At 61.8% G+C, this 15,839-nt stretch overlaps 1 protein-coding gene across 1 annotated transcript; it reads right to left on the bottom strand.

Moving 5' to 3' along the window:
• Positions 1-608: 608 nt before the first annotated feature.
• SLC7A10 (solute carrier family 7 member 10) lies at positions 609-15,278 on the bottom strand. The gene is made up of 11 exons (XM_037819804.1): positions 15,026-15,278; positions 6,121-6,325; positions 4,042-4,193; positions 3,766-3,891; positions 3,545-3,698; positions 2,719-2,842; positions 2,525-2,628; positions 2,093-2,189; positions 1,807-1,956; positions 1,067-1,244; positions 609-809 (listed from the first exon to the last, which is right to left on the bottom strand). The coding sequence occupies exons 1-11, from the start codon at positions 15,174-15,176 to the stop codon at positions 679-681; spliced, it is 1,572 nt and encodes a 523-aa protein (XP_037675732.1). The 5' UTR covers positions 15,177-15,278; the 3' UTR covers positions 609-678.
• Positions 15,279-15,839: the final 561 nt, after the last annotated feature.

The raw sequence follows: 15,839 nt of genomic DNA, 5'->3' as shown, positions 1-15,839 counted from the left end.
GTACTTTCTTAGGGGACAGAGGGGGAGACACCCACCAACAGTGCCCAAATCCATCCCACCCTTTTTCAAGGCCTCAGTTTCCCCACCTGTAAGCTGGGAAGGTGTGGGTGGGACTGTGGGCTTTGAGGTCCTGATGTTCACTCTGATGACTTAGGTGAACCTCTGGCCTCTCTGGGGCGGCTGAGCCTCAGGGTGGCATCCAGGGGCCTAGGTGAGGGGCAGACTAAGCCCCCCCCCCCAATCCTCGTTGCTCCTTTGGGCCTGAAGTGACCTCAGGAGAAGGAGTGCTTGGGTCAAGCAGCAAAGCCCCCAAATGCGAGAGCCTCCTCTAGAGGCTCCTTCCCCTGCCAGCAACAAGGGTGCCCCCTGTCCCCCGAGTTATGCCACCGCCAGCCCGTCTGTGCTCACCAGGGACTCACCTGGGCACCAGCAAACAACCAGCCCCGATTTATTCATGGACCTTTTCAGGAAAAACTAGCAGGGCAGCGCTGAGACAGGGAGCCCACCCAGTCCACATGTCCAGGGCTTCTTTGCGACAGGCTTCTAAAAATTCTACTGCTTTTTTTTTCCCAGAAAAAAAAAACAAAAAACAAAAAACACTTTTTTTTTTTGAATTTCAAAAACACCCCCTCAATAAACATGTAAACAGAAATGGCTGCTTCAGTCTCCGCAAGCGTCTCATTGTGTCTTTACGGGCTTGTCAGTGGCAGGCAGTGGGGAGGGCTGGCAGGGGCCGTTCTCCTCCTCTTCGGGAGACCCCTGGGGGTAGACCACGAAACACAGCTCCTGGCCCCAGCGTGTCATTGACTCTGAAGACAGACAGACAAACAGACGGACCTTGGAGCCTAGAGTCCTCCGTGGGACAGCGACCACCACACCACTGGACTCCCCCACAGGGGTTTCCAGGGAGCTGCTCCCTCTGCAGGTTGGTCACATCTTGGGGAGACGTTCGGTGGAGGTGGGGGCGCCCTGGGTGGCCACCCCCGCTGCTGGGAGCCCAGCTCTAGGGATGGGCAGTGGGGTGGGGGTGGGGGGGACACCCCCAGACCCCGGCTGCCCGGCTCACCGGTTAGTCTGTGCACACACTTTGGTTTGCTTCTCCAGAACACCCCCAGGAAGAAAATGGGGACCCCCGTGAGGATGATGATGACTCCGACCCCACAGACCATGGGCTCCGAGATGAAGCTGAAGACCAACAGAAACGCCCAGAAGACCAAGTACGTGACGGGGACGAGCAGGTTCACCTGGGGAGGGCGGGCATGAGCGCCAGGGTGCAGCCCCCCCCACCAACGAACCTCCTTCCTTCCCTGGGCCCCAAGGCAATCCAGGGGTCGGTCACTCTCCCACATTGCTGGGATTTGTCAGCGTTTCAGCCACTCCCAGCTTCACCCAGCGGCTGAGTGCGGGTGCCTGGGCTGGGCTTGGCTGAAGGTCAATTTTTATCTTTTGATGTTTCCCATTTTGGGCCCTGGGAATTTCTCAGGCTCAAGGATTGATATGCAAATGGTGGGCTTTTCTCTTAGCTCAGTTTAGGGTCTTCTGTTTCGGTGTGAGCTCTTGGAATCCTGGCTGCCCGTGCGCCCTTTAGAGGGTTCCCTAACCTCCCCCCACTTTAGCTCCTCTGGAAACTGGGAGTGCACAAACGCCCACCTTGGGGAGTTGCCACGAGGATTAACCATGTCGGCACCCAGGGAACCCAGCACATGGGAGAAGCCAGAAGGGCCGTGCCCGGGTGCCTTTGCGGGTGTTGGGGTGGGTCCGGGGGCTCCGGGTGAGCCAGGCAGCCCTCCCCGGGCCGGGCCTCACCTTGATGGGCCTGTGGAGGGCCGGCCGCCTCCAGCGCAGCACGAGCAGGCCCAGGATGGTGACGCCGTAGCAGAGGTAGTTGATGAAGGACACGTAGTTGATGAGTGTGTACGTGTCTCCCACAAGCATGATGACGGCTGTGGCCCCGCACTGGAGAGGACCCGGGGCTGAGGGCTGGTCTGCCACTGGCCTCCTGTCATCCTCGCAGGTGGCTCAGGACCCCTCCCCACACCCTGAGACGGCCAGGAGACCCACCATGGCTCCCAGCCCGGGTCCCCCAACTTACGCAGACCAGGAGGGCAGGGATAGGGGTGCAGCGTCTGACATGGATCATGGCCAGCAGGCTGGGCAGGTGCCCCTCTCGGGCTCCTGAGAAGCAGAGCCTGGGGAGTCGGGACAGAGGTGGGTAGGGGCCATGAGCCGGGCCTTGGGCCTCCCCACTGGCCAGATCCTGGACACTGGCTCTGGATCACTGTCCCTCTTGAGCTGTCACCTCTGACCTCCTGCTCCAGGACCCAGCAGCCCCACTGCCGGGCAGTTCTTCATCTCATCTAGCCTGCCTTCCTCTTGCTTTCTTTACCTCCCCAGACTTTTTCGTCCCAGCTTCAGGTGGGCCCCCCTTGACTGTATTTTACGTTCTCTGCTCCCCTGCCCTGTGCTTGCACACTAATGCAGCTGCCTTACCTACCCACGGCCATCCTCTCCCCCGTGCAGTCACCTGGAGGAGGTGAACAGGTAGCCATTGATCCCTCCGAAAGTGGAAAGTGCCACGGAGGCGGGCATGACCCAAGAGAAGTAGCCCAGCAGCTTCTCCCCGAAGGTCTGCGCAGGCACAGAAGAAAGGCCCAGCATGAGGCTGGGGGGGGGGGCCAGGGCAGGGGCCGAGGACCAAGCGAGGGGCCCCCCACTCACCACAGCCACGGCGTTAGAGGACAGCAGCTCCTGTGGGGACATGGCAGTGAAGTAGGCGATGTTGGTGAACGTGTACACGAAGGTCACCAGTGGGATGGAGATGAAGATGGCCCGAGGTAGGTTCCTGTGGGCAGTGGTTGGAGCATGTCAGTGTCGGCCCCTCGGGGGCAGGGGTGGGGGGGTGAGCAGGGGGCCCACCAACAGGAGCAGCCTTGAGGCGCTGTCTCCTCTGTCCACTGGGGGTCCTGGGCCAGGAAAGGCGTAGCCCTGGGCTGGTGGGAGGAAGCACAGCTTGGGGGAGAAGCCACACAGTGCCCCAGGGCAGGGTGTAGTGCTGGGACACAAAGAGAAACGTGCATACTGCCAAAATCAGCCTGGAAAGGCCCCGAAGCTCCCCCAGGGCCCATCCACAGGTTCAAGGGCCTTTCCTGGAGCTCCAGCTGTTTGCTCTTTCTTTGGTGAGCATCAAAAGGAATCACCAATTCTATTTTTAGGGACCATGTTGTGTGTCTCTAAATACTTTTTGGACAAGTGCAAATAGTTAATCCATTTACAGCAGTACAGGAAGACAAAGTCTTTCTGAGGCCCAGAGAGAAGCCGTGGCTAGGCTCGAACACAAGTGTCCTGTTTTTTCTTTCCTTGTGTACCTGCAGGGATCCCACCTGGGCGTCAGGTAGACCCGTCTGAGCCCCAGGTGGCCAGCAGGTCCTCCTCCAGCCCGCAGAGCTGCCTCGCCTGTGGGCTGGATTCACGGCCGGGTCTGAGGACAAGGGGGCGAGGGAGGGGGGTGGGGGGCGCCCCTCCAACCACCGGGGCCCCCTCTCACTTTCGCGGGTCGACCAGCTCCTCGGTGACGTAGTTGAGGAAGTTCCAGCCGCTGAAGGCAAAGGAGCCCTGGAGGAAGGCCAGAGCCAGATGCCCCACGGAGGGCGTCATCCAGAAGGCAAAGGCAGCGCTGGGCCTCAGCTCCTCGAAGTGCCCTGGGGGGCAGAGGTCAGGGGTGAACGCCGCCTTCGGGCCCCGGGCACACCCCCAGCCCGGCCCTACCTTGGAAGATCTGGATGAAGCCCACGCCGATGATGAGCGACAGGGCCAGCAGCTTCCCGCCCGTGAAGACGTCCTGGATGCGCGTGGCCCAGCGCACGCTGGAGCTGTTCACCCAGGTCAGGAGCACTGGGGGGAAAGCGGGTGCTGGGGCGGGAGGGCAACCGAGGCTGACACCCCTGCGGTGGCCAGAATGCAACAGCCCCCGAACCCCGAGGCTGACTCTGGAGGAATCCCACCCCCAGCCCTTCCCCACGGGGTCCCGGGGTGGGCGCTCACTCAGACAGGCCATGGACAGCACGCGGGAGGCGGCGGCCGGAGGGACGCAGCTGGGGAACAGGGGCTGCAGCACGTAGTTGGAGAAGGTCATGGAGATGACGGCCAGGCTGGTGGGGTACATGATGAGGACGGCGCTCCAGAGCAGCAGGAAGCTGGAAGGAGCCAGGGCCGAGTGGCACGGCATCCGGCGCCCCTCCTGCCCGAGTCAGCCCAGGTGTGGGCAGCCAGGTGGCACCCTGGGCCCTGGCACCCACGGGCTGGCGAGGGTGTGCCCAGGAAGGCATGGCTCACCTTGCCTCAGTCTCACTCTTTATGCATGGACTGTTTGGACAGAGAAGGCTTTCAACACGTTTCACCATCTGCAGGGCTGCCCTTGGAGCTTTCTCGTGACTGCTGAGCCCTCTTGGTGTGCGGGGGTAAACCAGACTGTCCTTTCCCTCCAGTCATGGGAGACCATTGGCATGCGGGGACCGGTGTCCCTTTTGCCTGCATGTCGCCCCTGCAGGGCACCTGGAGTGGGAGGTGGGCTGGGAGCTCTGTGCTGAAGGCTGTGAAGCCAGAGCTGGTCCCAGGGGCTCCCCTGCACCCAGGGGAGGGTCTTGGGGGTCCAGTCTAAGGCTCAGCTGTCCCTCGAGGGTGGGGACTGCCTTCGCTAGGGACACCAGCGACCTCTGGTGGGGTCCTCTTGGTCCTCACCTTTGCTCTGTAGCCCTGCTCCACTCCCTCCCTTGGATTTGGGGTACTCAGCTCCACAGCTTTCCTCACCTGCTGCCCACCCCCATGATGCCAACTGCAGGTCCCTCCTCCCTCTCACCTTCTCCCCACTTTTCTCTCCAACCCTGCAGCATAAATCTTCTTTCCTAGCTCCAGGCCCCTCGAGGACCCCCTGCTCAATGTGAGCGTCCCAGGGTGTACATGCCCTCCCAGGGCTCCATGCACAGCTGCCCGGCTACTGACTCCTGGCTCATGTCCTTTAGAACCCAACTTTACACACATCAGCCTAGACCTTTCCTCCAGGCTCCAGACCCCCCACTCACAACCTGACTGCACACTCCCCCCGCCAGCCACAGATGCCCCTCCTGGCCAGCCCCACCTGCAAGCCTCTGCCTCCCCATCTCGGGAATTGTCCATCTATGGAGGCTCTGAAATGGGAAAGTGAGTGTCAGCCTGCTGCACCCTGCTCTTTTATTATATCCCACACGGGCTCACGGCCTCCCGGTGGAGGCTCCTGAATGACTTATTTGTACGACTACAACAGCCTCCCATCCTCTATCCCTCACTCCCTCAGCTTGGTGCCTGCTCAGGAAACTGACCGCGTCTTCTGGCCACAGCAAAGCACGCCAGGCCCCCAGGCCCCCGGGCCTTTGCACGTGCTGCTGCCTCCTGGGGTGCCTTCCTCACTGTTGACTGAGAAAAACTCGCGCCTTCTTCCGAGCCTTGATTCCCACATGGTTTGTCCCGGGAGCCTCCCTAGCTGGTGTGCACCCCGTTCTCTTTGTGGCTAGGCAGCTGCCTCTGGGGCATAGCCTACCAGAGCCGGGCTCTTCTGAGTCTCGGTCACGTCTGAATGGCTGTCTCCCCACTGCATGGGGGGCAACTTGAGGGCAGGGACTTTTATCACCGCATTCCTAGCCTTTGGCACCTGGTAGGTGTTCACCAATGAATAAAGGGGTGCAGGGGCTTAGGGCATGTGATGGGAACATCATGCCTCCCCACCACCGCCTGTGGATTTACTAAACACAGGGCCTCTCCCTGCCTGGGTACCAGCATCATCTAGTGGTTTCAGATAGAGCTTCTGCACCCATAAGCACCTGGATGGGCAATGGGGTTTAGTGGGGTTCTCTTTAAAGTGGGTGCAGACGGGTTGAGGGTTCGGCTGGAGTGTCCGGCAGACTCCGGTAGAGTGGGGTGGGCCCTGAGAAGGCTGGCCTGAGAAGGCTGCTCAACACCACCCCCTTCACCAACCCCCATGACCTCCCTGCCTTGTGAGAAGCAGAAGGGGAAACTGAGGCCCAGAGCCCAAGCAGCCATCCAGTTCCAGAGAGGCTATCCCCCTGCCCCACTGGGCCCCACACTCACCCAGCCAGGCCCCCGAAGATCTCGGTAACGTAGGCATAGTCTCCGCCGGACTTGGGGATGGTGACTCCCAGCTCCGCGTAGCAGAGAGAGCCCAGGGCAGTGACACCCCCACCCAGGATCCAAACGAAGAGGGCCAGGCCCACGGAGCCTGAGTGTTCCAGGACACCCTTGGGCGAGATGAAGATGCCTGAGCCGATGATGTTCCCTGTGGGTGGAGAGATGGGAGGGGGGGATGCATCAGGCCAGGCCTTGGTCAGGTCTGGGGGACCCCTGGAGCAGCCCCAGCTTCTCTGTGGTCTTTGGATGCTGCAGTAAGGAAAGGTGCTTGAGAAGCTTCCTGGAGGAGTGGGGAATGCAGACACTGCTGGGCCCTCATCTCCCACCCGTCCCCACACCCAGTCCCTGGTGTGGGGAATGACACCTTGTCCATCTGACCAGGCTCCCCTTCCAGGGATGGTCCTGCCCCCAGTTCCTCCAGCCCCACTTATTGCCTTGAGGTGGAGCAAGCACAAGTGGGGCATCCCCACCGGGCCTGGCTCAGGCCCCCTACCCCTGTCTCAGGACTCCAGCCGCATCAACCTCCAGCTACCTGTCCTCCCTGCAGTGCTGGCCTCCTAAAAGCAAGACTTTAACCCTGTCACTCTCCTGCTCCTTTTCTATTGGCCAAAATCCACACTCATGGAATGGTTCGGAGCATAGCACCTCCTCCCTGAAGCCCTCCTAGACCACACTGGGTTTGGGCTTCTCCTCCCACTTCATAGCCTTGTGGTTGCCTGGACGCTACTCTGTACTTTTTCATGTGGATTTCTATCTTCCCCTTCCCCACCAGGGAGCTCCTTCCCCTAGGCTCTTCCCTGACCTAGAACCCAGGCTGCAGACATAGACCCTGAAGAGACCTTGTTTCCCGACACCATTAAAATGTTTCAGATCCTTGGCAAGGGCCAGTGGGATGAGGGAGAGGAATTGGTGGATTTTCAGGGCTGGGGGTTGGTCAGAAGCCATGAAGGCAGAAGTGGGGTGGGCCACGGCAGGCTGGCAGAAACTCTGGCCTGGCCTGGTGCCTGGACACAGACTGACGCTCCCCGCTTTGGGGCAGCCTGCTGCTTACAAACAGGGGTCACTGCTCCCAATCCCAGTGACACAAGGGAGATCCCCAGCTGGGGGTCAGGAGGCCTGGGCCCACCCCCTGCTCAGGCCTGCAAGGCCCTGCCAGCTCACCTCTCCACCTTCATCTGTAAAATGGGGTTATTGTGGATTAAATGAGATACAGCGTGAAGCCTTCAGCTCATTCCTGGCTGTAACTGAGATGCACCTTGCATCTCCATTTGAATGGTTCTATGTGCACTGTTTGCAGCCTCCAGGCGGGGAGCCCACCTCTCACTTCCCTCAGCCCCCCAGCACCTAGTAGGTGCTCAATAGATATCAACTAATGGGTGAGAAAATGGCCTGAGGCCCAGAGGCATCAATGCCTTGGCTTGGACTGACCTCCTCTTCTGGGAAAGGGGGCAGCTGTCCCCACTCGGCCCTTCCACAGGGGACCGTGAGAAGCAGAGGAGGGGTAGGCCTCCAAGGCTCAGGTCCAAGTGGGATCGAAGGATGGGCAAGTGGCAGGGGATTCCCCTAGACTCAGGTGACTGGGAGTGGAAAGGGGATGTGCCTCCTGTGCACCCCGAAACAGCAGGACATGCTCAGAGTCAAGCGTGGACAGCAGAGCACATTCCCGGACAAGCCAGACTCTGGGTGTCCCTTTGGCCCGAGCTCCCCAGCCGATAGATCAAAGGGGATGGGGTGCAATGCTCTGGGTTACACATGGTTCTCATCTCCCGTGAGAATGAATCAGACAACATCCCCGGAGAGTTGTACTAGGGCCTGCCCAAAAGGAAACAACCCCAAGCCCCGCAGGCCACACGAACTGAAGAGTCAACTTGCCCAGACCTGGGGGCTCAGTCCCCCACCTGCCAGTGTCCTGGGTGCGTGCGGGGGTGGGTGTACGTCCCCCAGCCTGCTCCACCTGCCAGACCCCCAGGCAGGCTGGATGAGGACACAGCTGTCCACCAATCTGCATGCATTCTTTGCCCGCGGTGCTACCCCCCAACCCCACCCCCAGCCGACACAGATTTCCAGTCCGGACAGCCACGACGCCCGCTTGGCTTTCTGGTCACATCCCAGGAGCCCAAAATATGCTCAGATAAGGAGGAAAGGATTCCTGCCCCCACCCCCCAGAGGTAAGCTGCACCCTCAGCCTGCTTCCAGGGGGAGAGGGGCTGCCTCTTTCATCTGCGTGGGGTGGGTGGGGGGTGCCCAGGCCCGGGGTGGGCTGCTGGCTTTCTAAAGGGCCTTTGAGTCTGCTCCATCCGGCAGGCAGAGCCTCTGTTCTCAGGACCTGGCGGAGCAGGATTTGCCAAAAGCCAGTGAGTTTGGAAGCCAGCGGGGGGTTGGGTGGCATGGCCTTGGAAGGAGCTGGGTGCGTTCAGGAAGGGGGCATCCAGAGCCCTGAGTCACCACCTGCGGGGACCCCACTGCTCTATGTGACTCAGCCCGGCCTGGCCTCAAGGGTAACGCTCTTAGGAAGCCCCATCCAGCAGCCCCAGGGTCTAAAAGGGTCTCATGGCTACCCCCCTACCCACTGGCTAGAGACTCGGACGCTGGGCTCTGGAGCTGGGGGGGCAGGACTGCTTTGGGCAGGTGGCCTCAGGCTACAGTCAGGGCTTCTCCCCAAACGGCTCAAAGAAACACGTGTTTGGGGACAGTGCTGGCATCTCTCGGGTCCTCGGGTGCTTCTTCCTCTGGGCCTGGACAGCCTCCAGCTCTGCCCCAGGGTCGTGTTTGACGGTGGCAGAAAACCCATCTCTGGCTGCTGGCTGCTCTTGGCGTGGGGTGGGGCACGGGGGGCTCTGCAAGGAGCAACGGGGGCAGTGGGCTTGGGTGGGCTGCAGAGCGCGAGAACGTGGAGGGGACGGGCAGGGATGGGGCCTCCAGCGCTGGCAGGCTCACAGGAAACGTGGGGGAGGGACCCTCGGGGTGCCTGCCCAGCTGCTCCCAGCAGTGGTGCTGGAGTCAGGCCCAGGCTCAATCGGATCCACATGTTGAGATGGAGCCAGCAGGAGACACGCCCAGCACTTGGGGGGCAGGATCTCAGGGGGACGTGGGATGGGTGGGAGGCACTGCTCAGTGCCCAGGGGGGCGTCTGACCGCAGGCGGGAGAGATGCGGGTCCTGAGGCCTCGGCATTCCTGTCCGCCAAATGGGGCCGTGGCTCCGGGGTCCCCGCAGGTGCTCAGGGGGCCGTGGCCCCAGGGCAGGTGTTGAGGTTGTGAGCCCCCCTCACCGGCAGGCTTCCCCGCAGTCTCCTCCTGCCCGCCCCTCTTCCCGCGGCCCGCGCTGGGTGGTTTTTTATCACATTAAGATGTTTGGCCTGATGGGGCTTACCCGGCTCCGCAGAGGAACGAAGAAAGGGCCATTGTTCCCCAGAGGCTGCTGCGGTGCGCACTGACCTACTTCTGGGAGGCGGCGGTGGACCACGGAGGTCGTGGGGGTGGACTGTGGAGGTCGCGTCGGCGGAACGAGCCACCCACCCGCGGCGTGTGGGAGGGGGTGGGCAGTCACATTTGGACAGGGGCAAGGAGGTCTTGTCCGGCCAGGCTGCCAGGTACCACCCCTCACCCCAAAAACCCATTCGGGAACTGGCTGTGTGATCCCAGGCCAGTGCTGCCCTTCCGGGCCTCAGTTTCCCCATCTGCCAGGTAGGGCCACTGGGCTGAGGGGCAGCAGAGGCCTGGCCCAACCCTGACATTGGCTTGTGGCCCGAGGAGAAGTGGTCTGCTCAGGGCCCCCAATCCCCCACTTGGCAGGCCTCTCCCCAGCTCGCTGGCTTCCCGGAAGCAGCACCTCCCCCAGGAGGCCCTCCTTGACTTCCAGCCTTGGCCTCTATCACCTGGACCCCACGCCACTCCCACGGTGCCTGGAGGAGGCCAGGGGGCAATTCCTTGATTTGGAGGAGTCTGTGATTGAGCTCCCCAAAGGGACAGAGGATCCATGGGGCCTGGCTGGCCTCGTGAGCCTCACCTACCCCTGCCTCTTCCCGTGAGCAGGGCCACCACGGGGCATCCTTCTCTCACACCGGCCTGATGAGAACAGAGACTGGCCACGGGTCAGGCCTCCTTCCCTTGCTCTGGGGAATGAGTCCCTGCACCTCCCTCTTAGGATATGACCCATGAGGCCTCTGAGAAGGAGCCCCCAATTCCCATGGGCAGGCCCCAAGGACCCTGGGGCCCTGGGCTGGGGTGCTTCCTGGCTGAGAACTCCCAGATATGGGTTCAAATCCCAGAACTGCCAGTGTGGGCAGCTTAGGACAAGATGCTTCACCTTTCCAAGCCTTCTTACCTGGGGACCAGGGAGGACCCCAGTGCTGCAGTTCTTCTGTCCATGGCACTCCAGAGACCCCAGGAAGGACCCAGGGGTCTTGCTATCATCATCCACCTTGGGGACACCTGAGGCAGCCCTGTCTGACTGCAGGACACCTGCCCTCACTGCCATCCTAACCCCCGTGGGACCTGACACCCTGGGGTCAGCAGCTGCAGCCCTGCCCCGGAAGGGTCCTGCCCAGCACCCTGGATGACCCAGTGAGCTGCCTGTCCCCCATGCATGAGTGTCCTCGCCACGAGCATCTGGGAGGACAGATGTGCCTGCCGAGGCCTTGGCAGGACCCCAGGGAGGTGAGTGGGGACATGTCCAGGTCTGGCACCTCAGGCCTAATCCACTTTTCCTTTGAGAGAAGGGAGGAGCCGCGTGTGGTGGCCTCTCTGCCCGGCTCGCTCGGCCTGCGGAGCCTGGGTTGCCCCAGAAGAGCCCGTCCACCTGCCCTGCCTGTGCCCCGTCTCCAGGCTGTCTCGTCAGGGTCCCTGATGAGCTCCACGTTGCTGACTCCAAAGCCCTCAAATCACCCGACCCCTCGGCAGCATATGGCAGCTGCTGTCCCCTCCTTGTCCCTCCTGGAGCCACCACCCCCATCTTCCTCTGACCTCGCTGGCTGCCCCTTCTCTAACTCCCTTGCTGGTTCCTTCTCTCTCCTGACTTCCTAACATTGGGTGCCCAGGGCTCAGTCCTGCGGTGGCTTCTCTTTTCTTTTTACACTCACTCCCTTGGAGACCTCGTCCAGTTCCCTGCCTGGAAAAACAATCCATCTGCTGGCAACTTCCAAATGCACATCCCTAGCACGGGCCTCTCGGCTAAATGAAACCCGGGTTTCCAACTAACAACTCAACAAATAGCCACCTCAGACTTACTGGGTTTGAAATTGACTTCCTGACTTCTACTCTCCTTTCCCCAAAACTGCTCCTCTCCCTGTCTTCCCCTAATCAACAAATGGTCCTCCCAGATGCTCCGGCCCAAACCTTGTGTCACTCCGACGTCTCTCCTTCTGCCGCACCCCACGTCTAGTCCATCGGCAAATCCTTTGGCTCCACCTTCCAGAGTTGAGCCTCCCCTCAGCACCTCCACGAGCAGCACCCGGCTCCAGGCCACCATCGTCTCTTGCCCAGGAGGCTGCAGCGCGCTCCTGATGGGGCTTCTTGCTTCCACCCTTGCTCGCACAGCCTCTTCTCCAGAGGGAGCCCATTAAAGCCACATGCCAGCCCTCCCTGCGCAAAACCCGCCAGGGCTCGCAGCTCACAAAAGGGGAAGGCCAAGTTCTCCCTGCGGTCCGTAAGGCCTCGCCTTCTCAGGACCCCATCCCACTCCCTGCCTCCCTTCCTACCCAACACCCCTCATCTGAGTCCTGCTTTTCTCTCGTTTGCACTTATCGTTACCCAGCTTTCCGTATGCTTGGCTGGCTTTTCTTGTTTGCTGTTTGACTCCCATCCTGGATTGTCAGAACACGGACTGCATCTGTCTGGTTCCCCGTTGGGTCTCCGGCGCCGACAGGAGCGCCGGGAACGTTGTAAAAGCTCGGTAAATATTTACTGCATGGATAAGTGACGTGCTCCCCTCCACCCAACATCCTCGTCGCTGTGGCTGCCCCAGAGCATCAGTGTTCTCCTCTGTCATTCGGGGCTGGGCTGAGGCCCAGAGGAACCCCTATGTGGGATTATGGCTCCCAGGATCGCAGTGAGGAGGGGCTGGCATTCGACAGGGTCCGTCCTCGGTGCGCCCAGCCACCTCCGTCAGAGGACACAGACAGGGACCCGACAGGGGTGGGAGGAGGGGGTGTTGGATCTAGGGAGACCCCCGGGTCCCAACACCTCCTTGCACTGAGCCACAAACACCTGAATGGGCTGAGACTTGAGTCACATGGAGAGAGTGGAGGAAGGGAGAGCAGACCCAGCTGTGAGCCCGCTCGGCCGGGACCTGGCAGGTTGTCTCCTTGGGTGTGGCCTGGGTGAGGGAGCTGGCCGAGAACCCCAAGGCAGGACCAGAGCCCCTGGGTGCACAGCCCCGGGTGGGTGGGGCTGGGGGAGGGGCACTTTCCTGCCCACCGGTCTGCTCCCCGTCTGCAGAGGGGTGGGAAACTTGGGAAACCCAGCTGAGCCCCCACCCATGCCCCTCCAGGACCCTGAATCTGGCCAGCTCCGTCCAGCACTAGGGCAGCGGGAAGGAGGGCCCTGAACTGGGGGGTCGTTGAGACCCGGGTCCAAAACTGGTTCTAAATCCCGGGCCCACCGCTTGTAGCAAGGTGGGCACGAGACTCGGAGGAGATAGAGAAAGAACATGTTTGCCAAGTGCAGTAAGAAGTGTTTTGTGAGCAGCTACTGGATGTGAGTGTGGTCCTGGCCGCTCCTGCCCCAGCTCGCTCCATTCCCTCCGGCCTGGACTCCTCCCCTCCTTGCTGTGGCCATAGGGTGCTGCCCTGAACACGTTTTAGGTGGCGTCTCACTCCTGCCCATGGCCCTTCCATAGCAAACCGTCCCCGAAAGCCCCACTCCTCAGCCTGGGTGGAGCAGGGGACGGATGGAAGGTGAGGGCATGAGGGGATCTTCTGGGAGGGTTTGTTTGGCAACTCTGGAGGTACCACAGTCACTAATTGTTAACAAAGCAAGAATTGGCACAGGAAGTAAAGCTCTGAAGACTTCTCAAGCTAAAATGATGCTTTGGCCTTGATCAGGTCCCCAGGATGGTGGGGTAGAGGAGCTGGGCCCACGTAGGGCAGGAGGGTGGAGAAAACGCACCCCCCACCATCAGTGGATGGAGAGGGGGTTGGGCCCCATCTCCTAGCTCAGGCCGCGCCTCCCCTTGTCTCTTGCCCAGTCCTGCTCCTGCCCTGCTGTAATCCTCTGAAGCTCCCCCAGCCGGGGTGCTAGACCTCCACTCTGTGCCCTGGGCTGGGGCTCAGATCACTGGGGTTCTGGGCCTGGATCCACCACCCTTGGCCAAGTCGTCCCCACCCCATGCCTTGGTCTCCCAGCTCAGCATTGGACCGAAAGGTGGGAGAGCTGTAAGGCCCACCCTGGGAAGGGGCATGGTGGTGGAGCTAGACTACCCCCTTCTGCCGCCATCATTCATTCATTCATTCATTCAGGGAGACAGACGGGCTTGGCAGCCTCCCCTGACCTGAGGATGATGGATATGAGAGGGAGCACCTGCGTGGCCCCACACTTGGCCCAGCCATGGCCAGTATGGGTTTCCCTTCCTGGGAAGGTGGGGGCCGGGGCAAACCTCCAACCCGACCTTGGCCAAATCCCAGGAAGACAGCCAGGCAGGGGCCCCCAGGGCCAGCTCAGGACCAGCTCCTGGGAGATACCATATCGGGGCAAGTAGGTGAGACAGTGGAGCTACCCGCCCGGAGTCTGAGTTCAAGGGCAATGCAGGGTGTGAGTACAGGGGTGGTCAGACCCAGCCCTCGCCAGGACCTCCCAGTAATGGGGGAAGAGAGGAGGAAGACAAGACCCGTTTCTGCTGTCCTGAGCCCCCCAGTTTTCTCCATCTTCAGGGGCATGAGGGTGGGTGGGTGGTGGATGCACAGCTCCCACCAGCTGGTGCCAGGGAAGACTAGACAGGCAGGAGGTTGCAGGCAGTCAAGGCCTCTGCCATTCATCCCCCCATTCTGTGCCTCCTGGGACACAGGGGACAGAACAGGCCTGGGTTAGCCCAGTTCTGAGTTCATGACTTGGGACCAAGGCGGAAAAAGCCAAGCACCACTTTTGCTGTCCCCTGCCCAGAGAGCCCTCTGCCTGCCCAGAACTCCCATGTGGAGATGTGACACACAGACCCATTCACAGATGGAAGCTGGGGCCAGAGGGTCAGAGGATGCCGGTGCCGGGATCCCAGCCCAGGTGGCTGCTGGCCCTCAGCAGGCTTGTGTGCCACCCCCTTTCTGGCAGCCTGTCACTGCTTTCCACCAGCACCCTGTCTCTGGGTCCTGCGGCCAGACCCTGCTCTGAACCCATTTTCCTCTAGGCTGGCTCTACCTGTCCAGTCCACCCACAGTCCTTCTTGCTTTTGAAGAATAGGTCACCTGGCCCTGCACACAGGGGCTCAGCTTGTGCCACGGCCCAGAACCTCGGGGCCTCAGTTAGGACCTCCCAGCCCAGCCAGACCCTTGCAAGACTCCTGCTCTCAAGGCAGGGCCCGGATCATTGCCCCATTTCATAGATGAGAACACTGAGGACAATTGTTTTACCAAAGCCTCATAGAGAAGTAAAGGCAAGGTGAGGATTCCCGTGGTGAATGGAACCCCAACCTCCCTGAGGGGCAAAAATTGGGGAGGCCTGGGGAAGTGGGAACAGGAAGCTGTGAGACGCTGTGTGGACCTCCAGAGGAGATGCTGCACGGAGGTGCACCCTGCGTCTGCCCGCCACTGTCGCAGCCGGGAAGGCAGAGCCCGGAGAGGGGGCACCCCTTGTCCCCAGCGACTTGCGCCCCCAGTCTTCGGCCCTACGCCCCAAATACCGCCCGCCTCAGGCGCCGCTCACCGATGATGATGGTGCAGGCGCTCACCAGCCCGATCTCCTTCTTGAGCGCCACCCGCTCCGAGGCGCCGGGGCCAGGACCGGGACCGGTGGAGGGCGAGGGCGCAGGGCCAGGGTTCCCGCGCCCGCTCGGCTGCTGCGTGTGGCCGGCCATGTCTCTGTCCCGCCGCGTCCCCGCTCCCTGCGCTGTCCCTTCTGCCCCACTGGCCGCCAGTCGGTCGGGCCGTCTGTCTGTCCGTGCGCGCCGCGGCCCTCGCAGCCCTCGCAGCCCGGACAGCGCCCACAGGCGGGCGCATGCGCTGGCGCGCGGCCCGGGACCCGGGCCCGGGGCGGCGGGGGCCCGGGAGGGGCGGAAGGAAGGCCGGCCGGCAGCCCCCTCCCCCACCGCCCTTAAAGGGAACGCCCCCACCCCACCCAGCCCGGCCCCCGCGGGGGAGGGGGGGAGAGGACTCGGGGCAGACCTGGGGAGGACTTCCTAGCTGAGCGGAGGAAGGGGCTCCGCGGCCCGAGCTCCATCCATTGGAGGGGCGGAGGTGGGGGCGGGCAGCTGCGCTCAGGCAGGAAGGTCCCTGCCCTCAAGGAGTGTGTGTGTGCGTGTGTGTGTGTGTGTGTGTGTGTGTGCGCGCGTGTGTGTGTGGGGGGCCGTTGGGTCCATTCTACAAATGGAAGCTGAGGCCCAGACATAAGTAAGGCAGATCACAGAGCAAGTGGCCGGGCGGGGGGCTAACCCTTTCCGATGCCTCCTTGACCTCCTGGCGGTGAGACAGGAGCGAGCACAGCTCTGGGAGGGGTGGAGGCTGCGCCCGGGACCCGCCGT

This window comes from Choloepus didactylus, chromosome 27 (assembly GCF_015220235.1).
Source record: "Choloepus didactylus isolate mChoDid1 chromosome 27, mChoDid1.pri, whole genome shotgun sequence".
NCBI lineage: Eukaryota > Metazoa > Chordata > Mammalia > Pilosa > Megalonychidae > Choloepus > Choloepus didactylus.
Note: the sequence above shows the minus strand (reverse complement) of the source record. Positions and strands in the feature narration are given on the sequence as shown.

Excerpts from the sequence above, each read along its gene's own strand:
- SLC7A10 (XM_037819804.1), bottom strand. The coding sequence starts at position 15,176 with ATGGCCGGCCACACGCAGCAGCCGAGCGGGCGCGGGAACCCTGGCCCT. Across the intron at positions 6,326-15,025 it reads CGCCTGCACCATCATCATCG|GGAACATCATCGGCTCAGGC; the intron begins GTGAGCGGCGCC and ends CTCCACCCACAG. Across the intron at positions 2,843-3,544 it reads GAGCTGGTCGACCCGCGAAA|GAACCTACCTCGGGCCATCT; the intron begins GTGAGAGGGGGC and ends CACTGCCCACAG.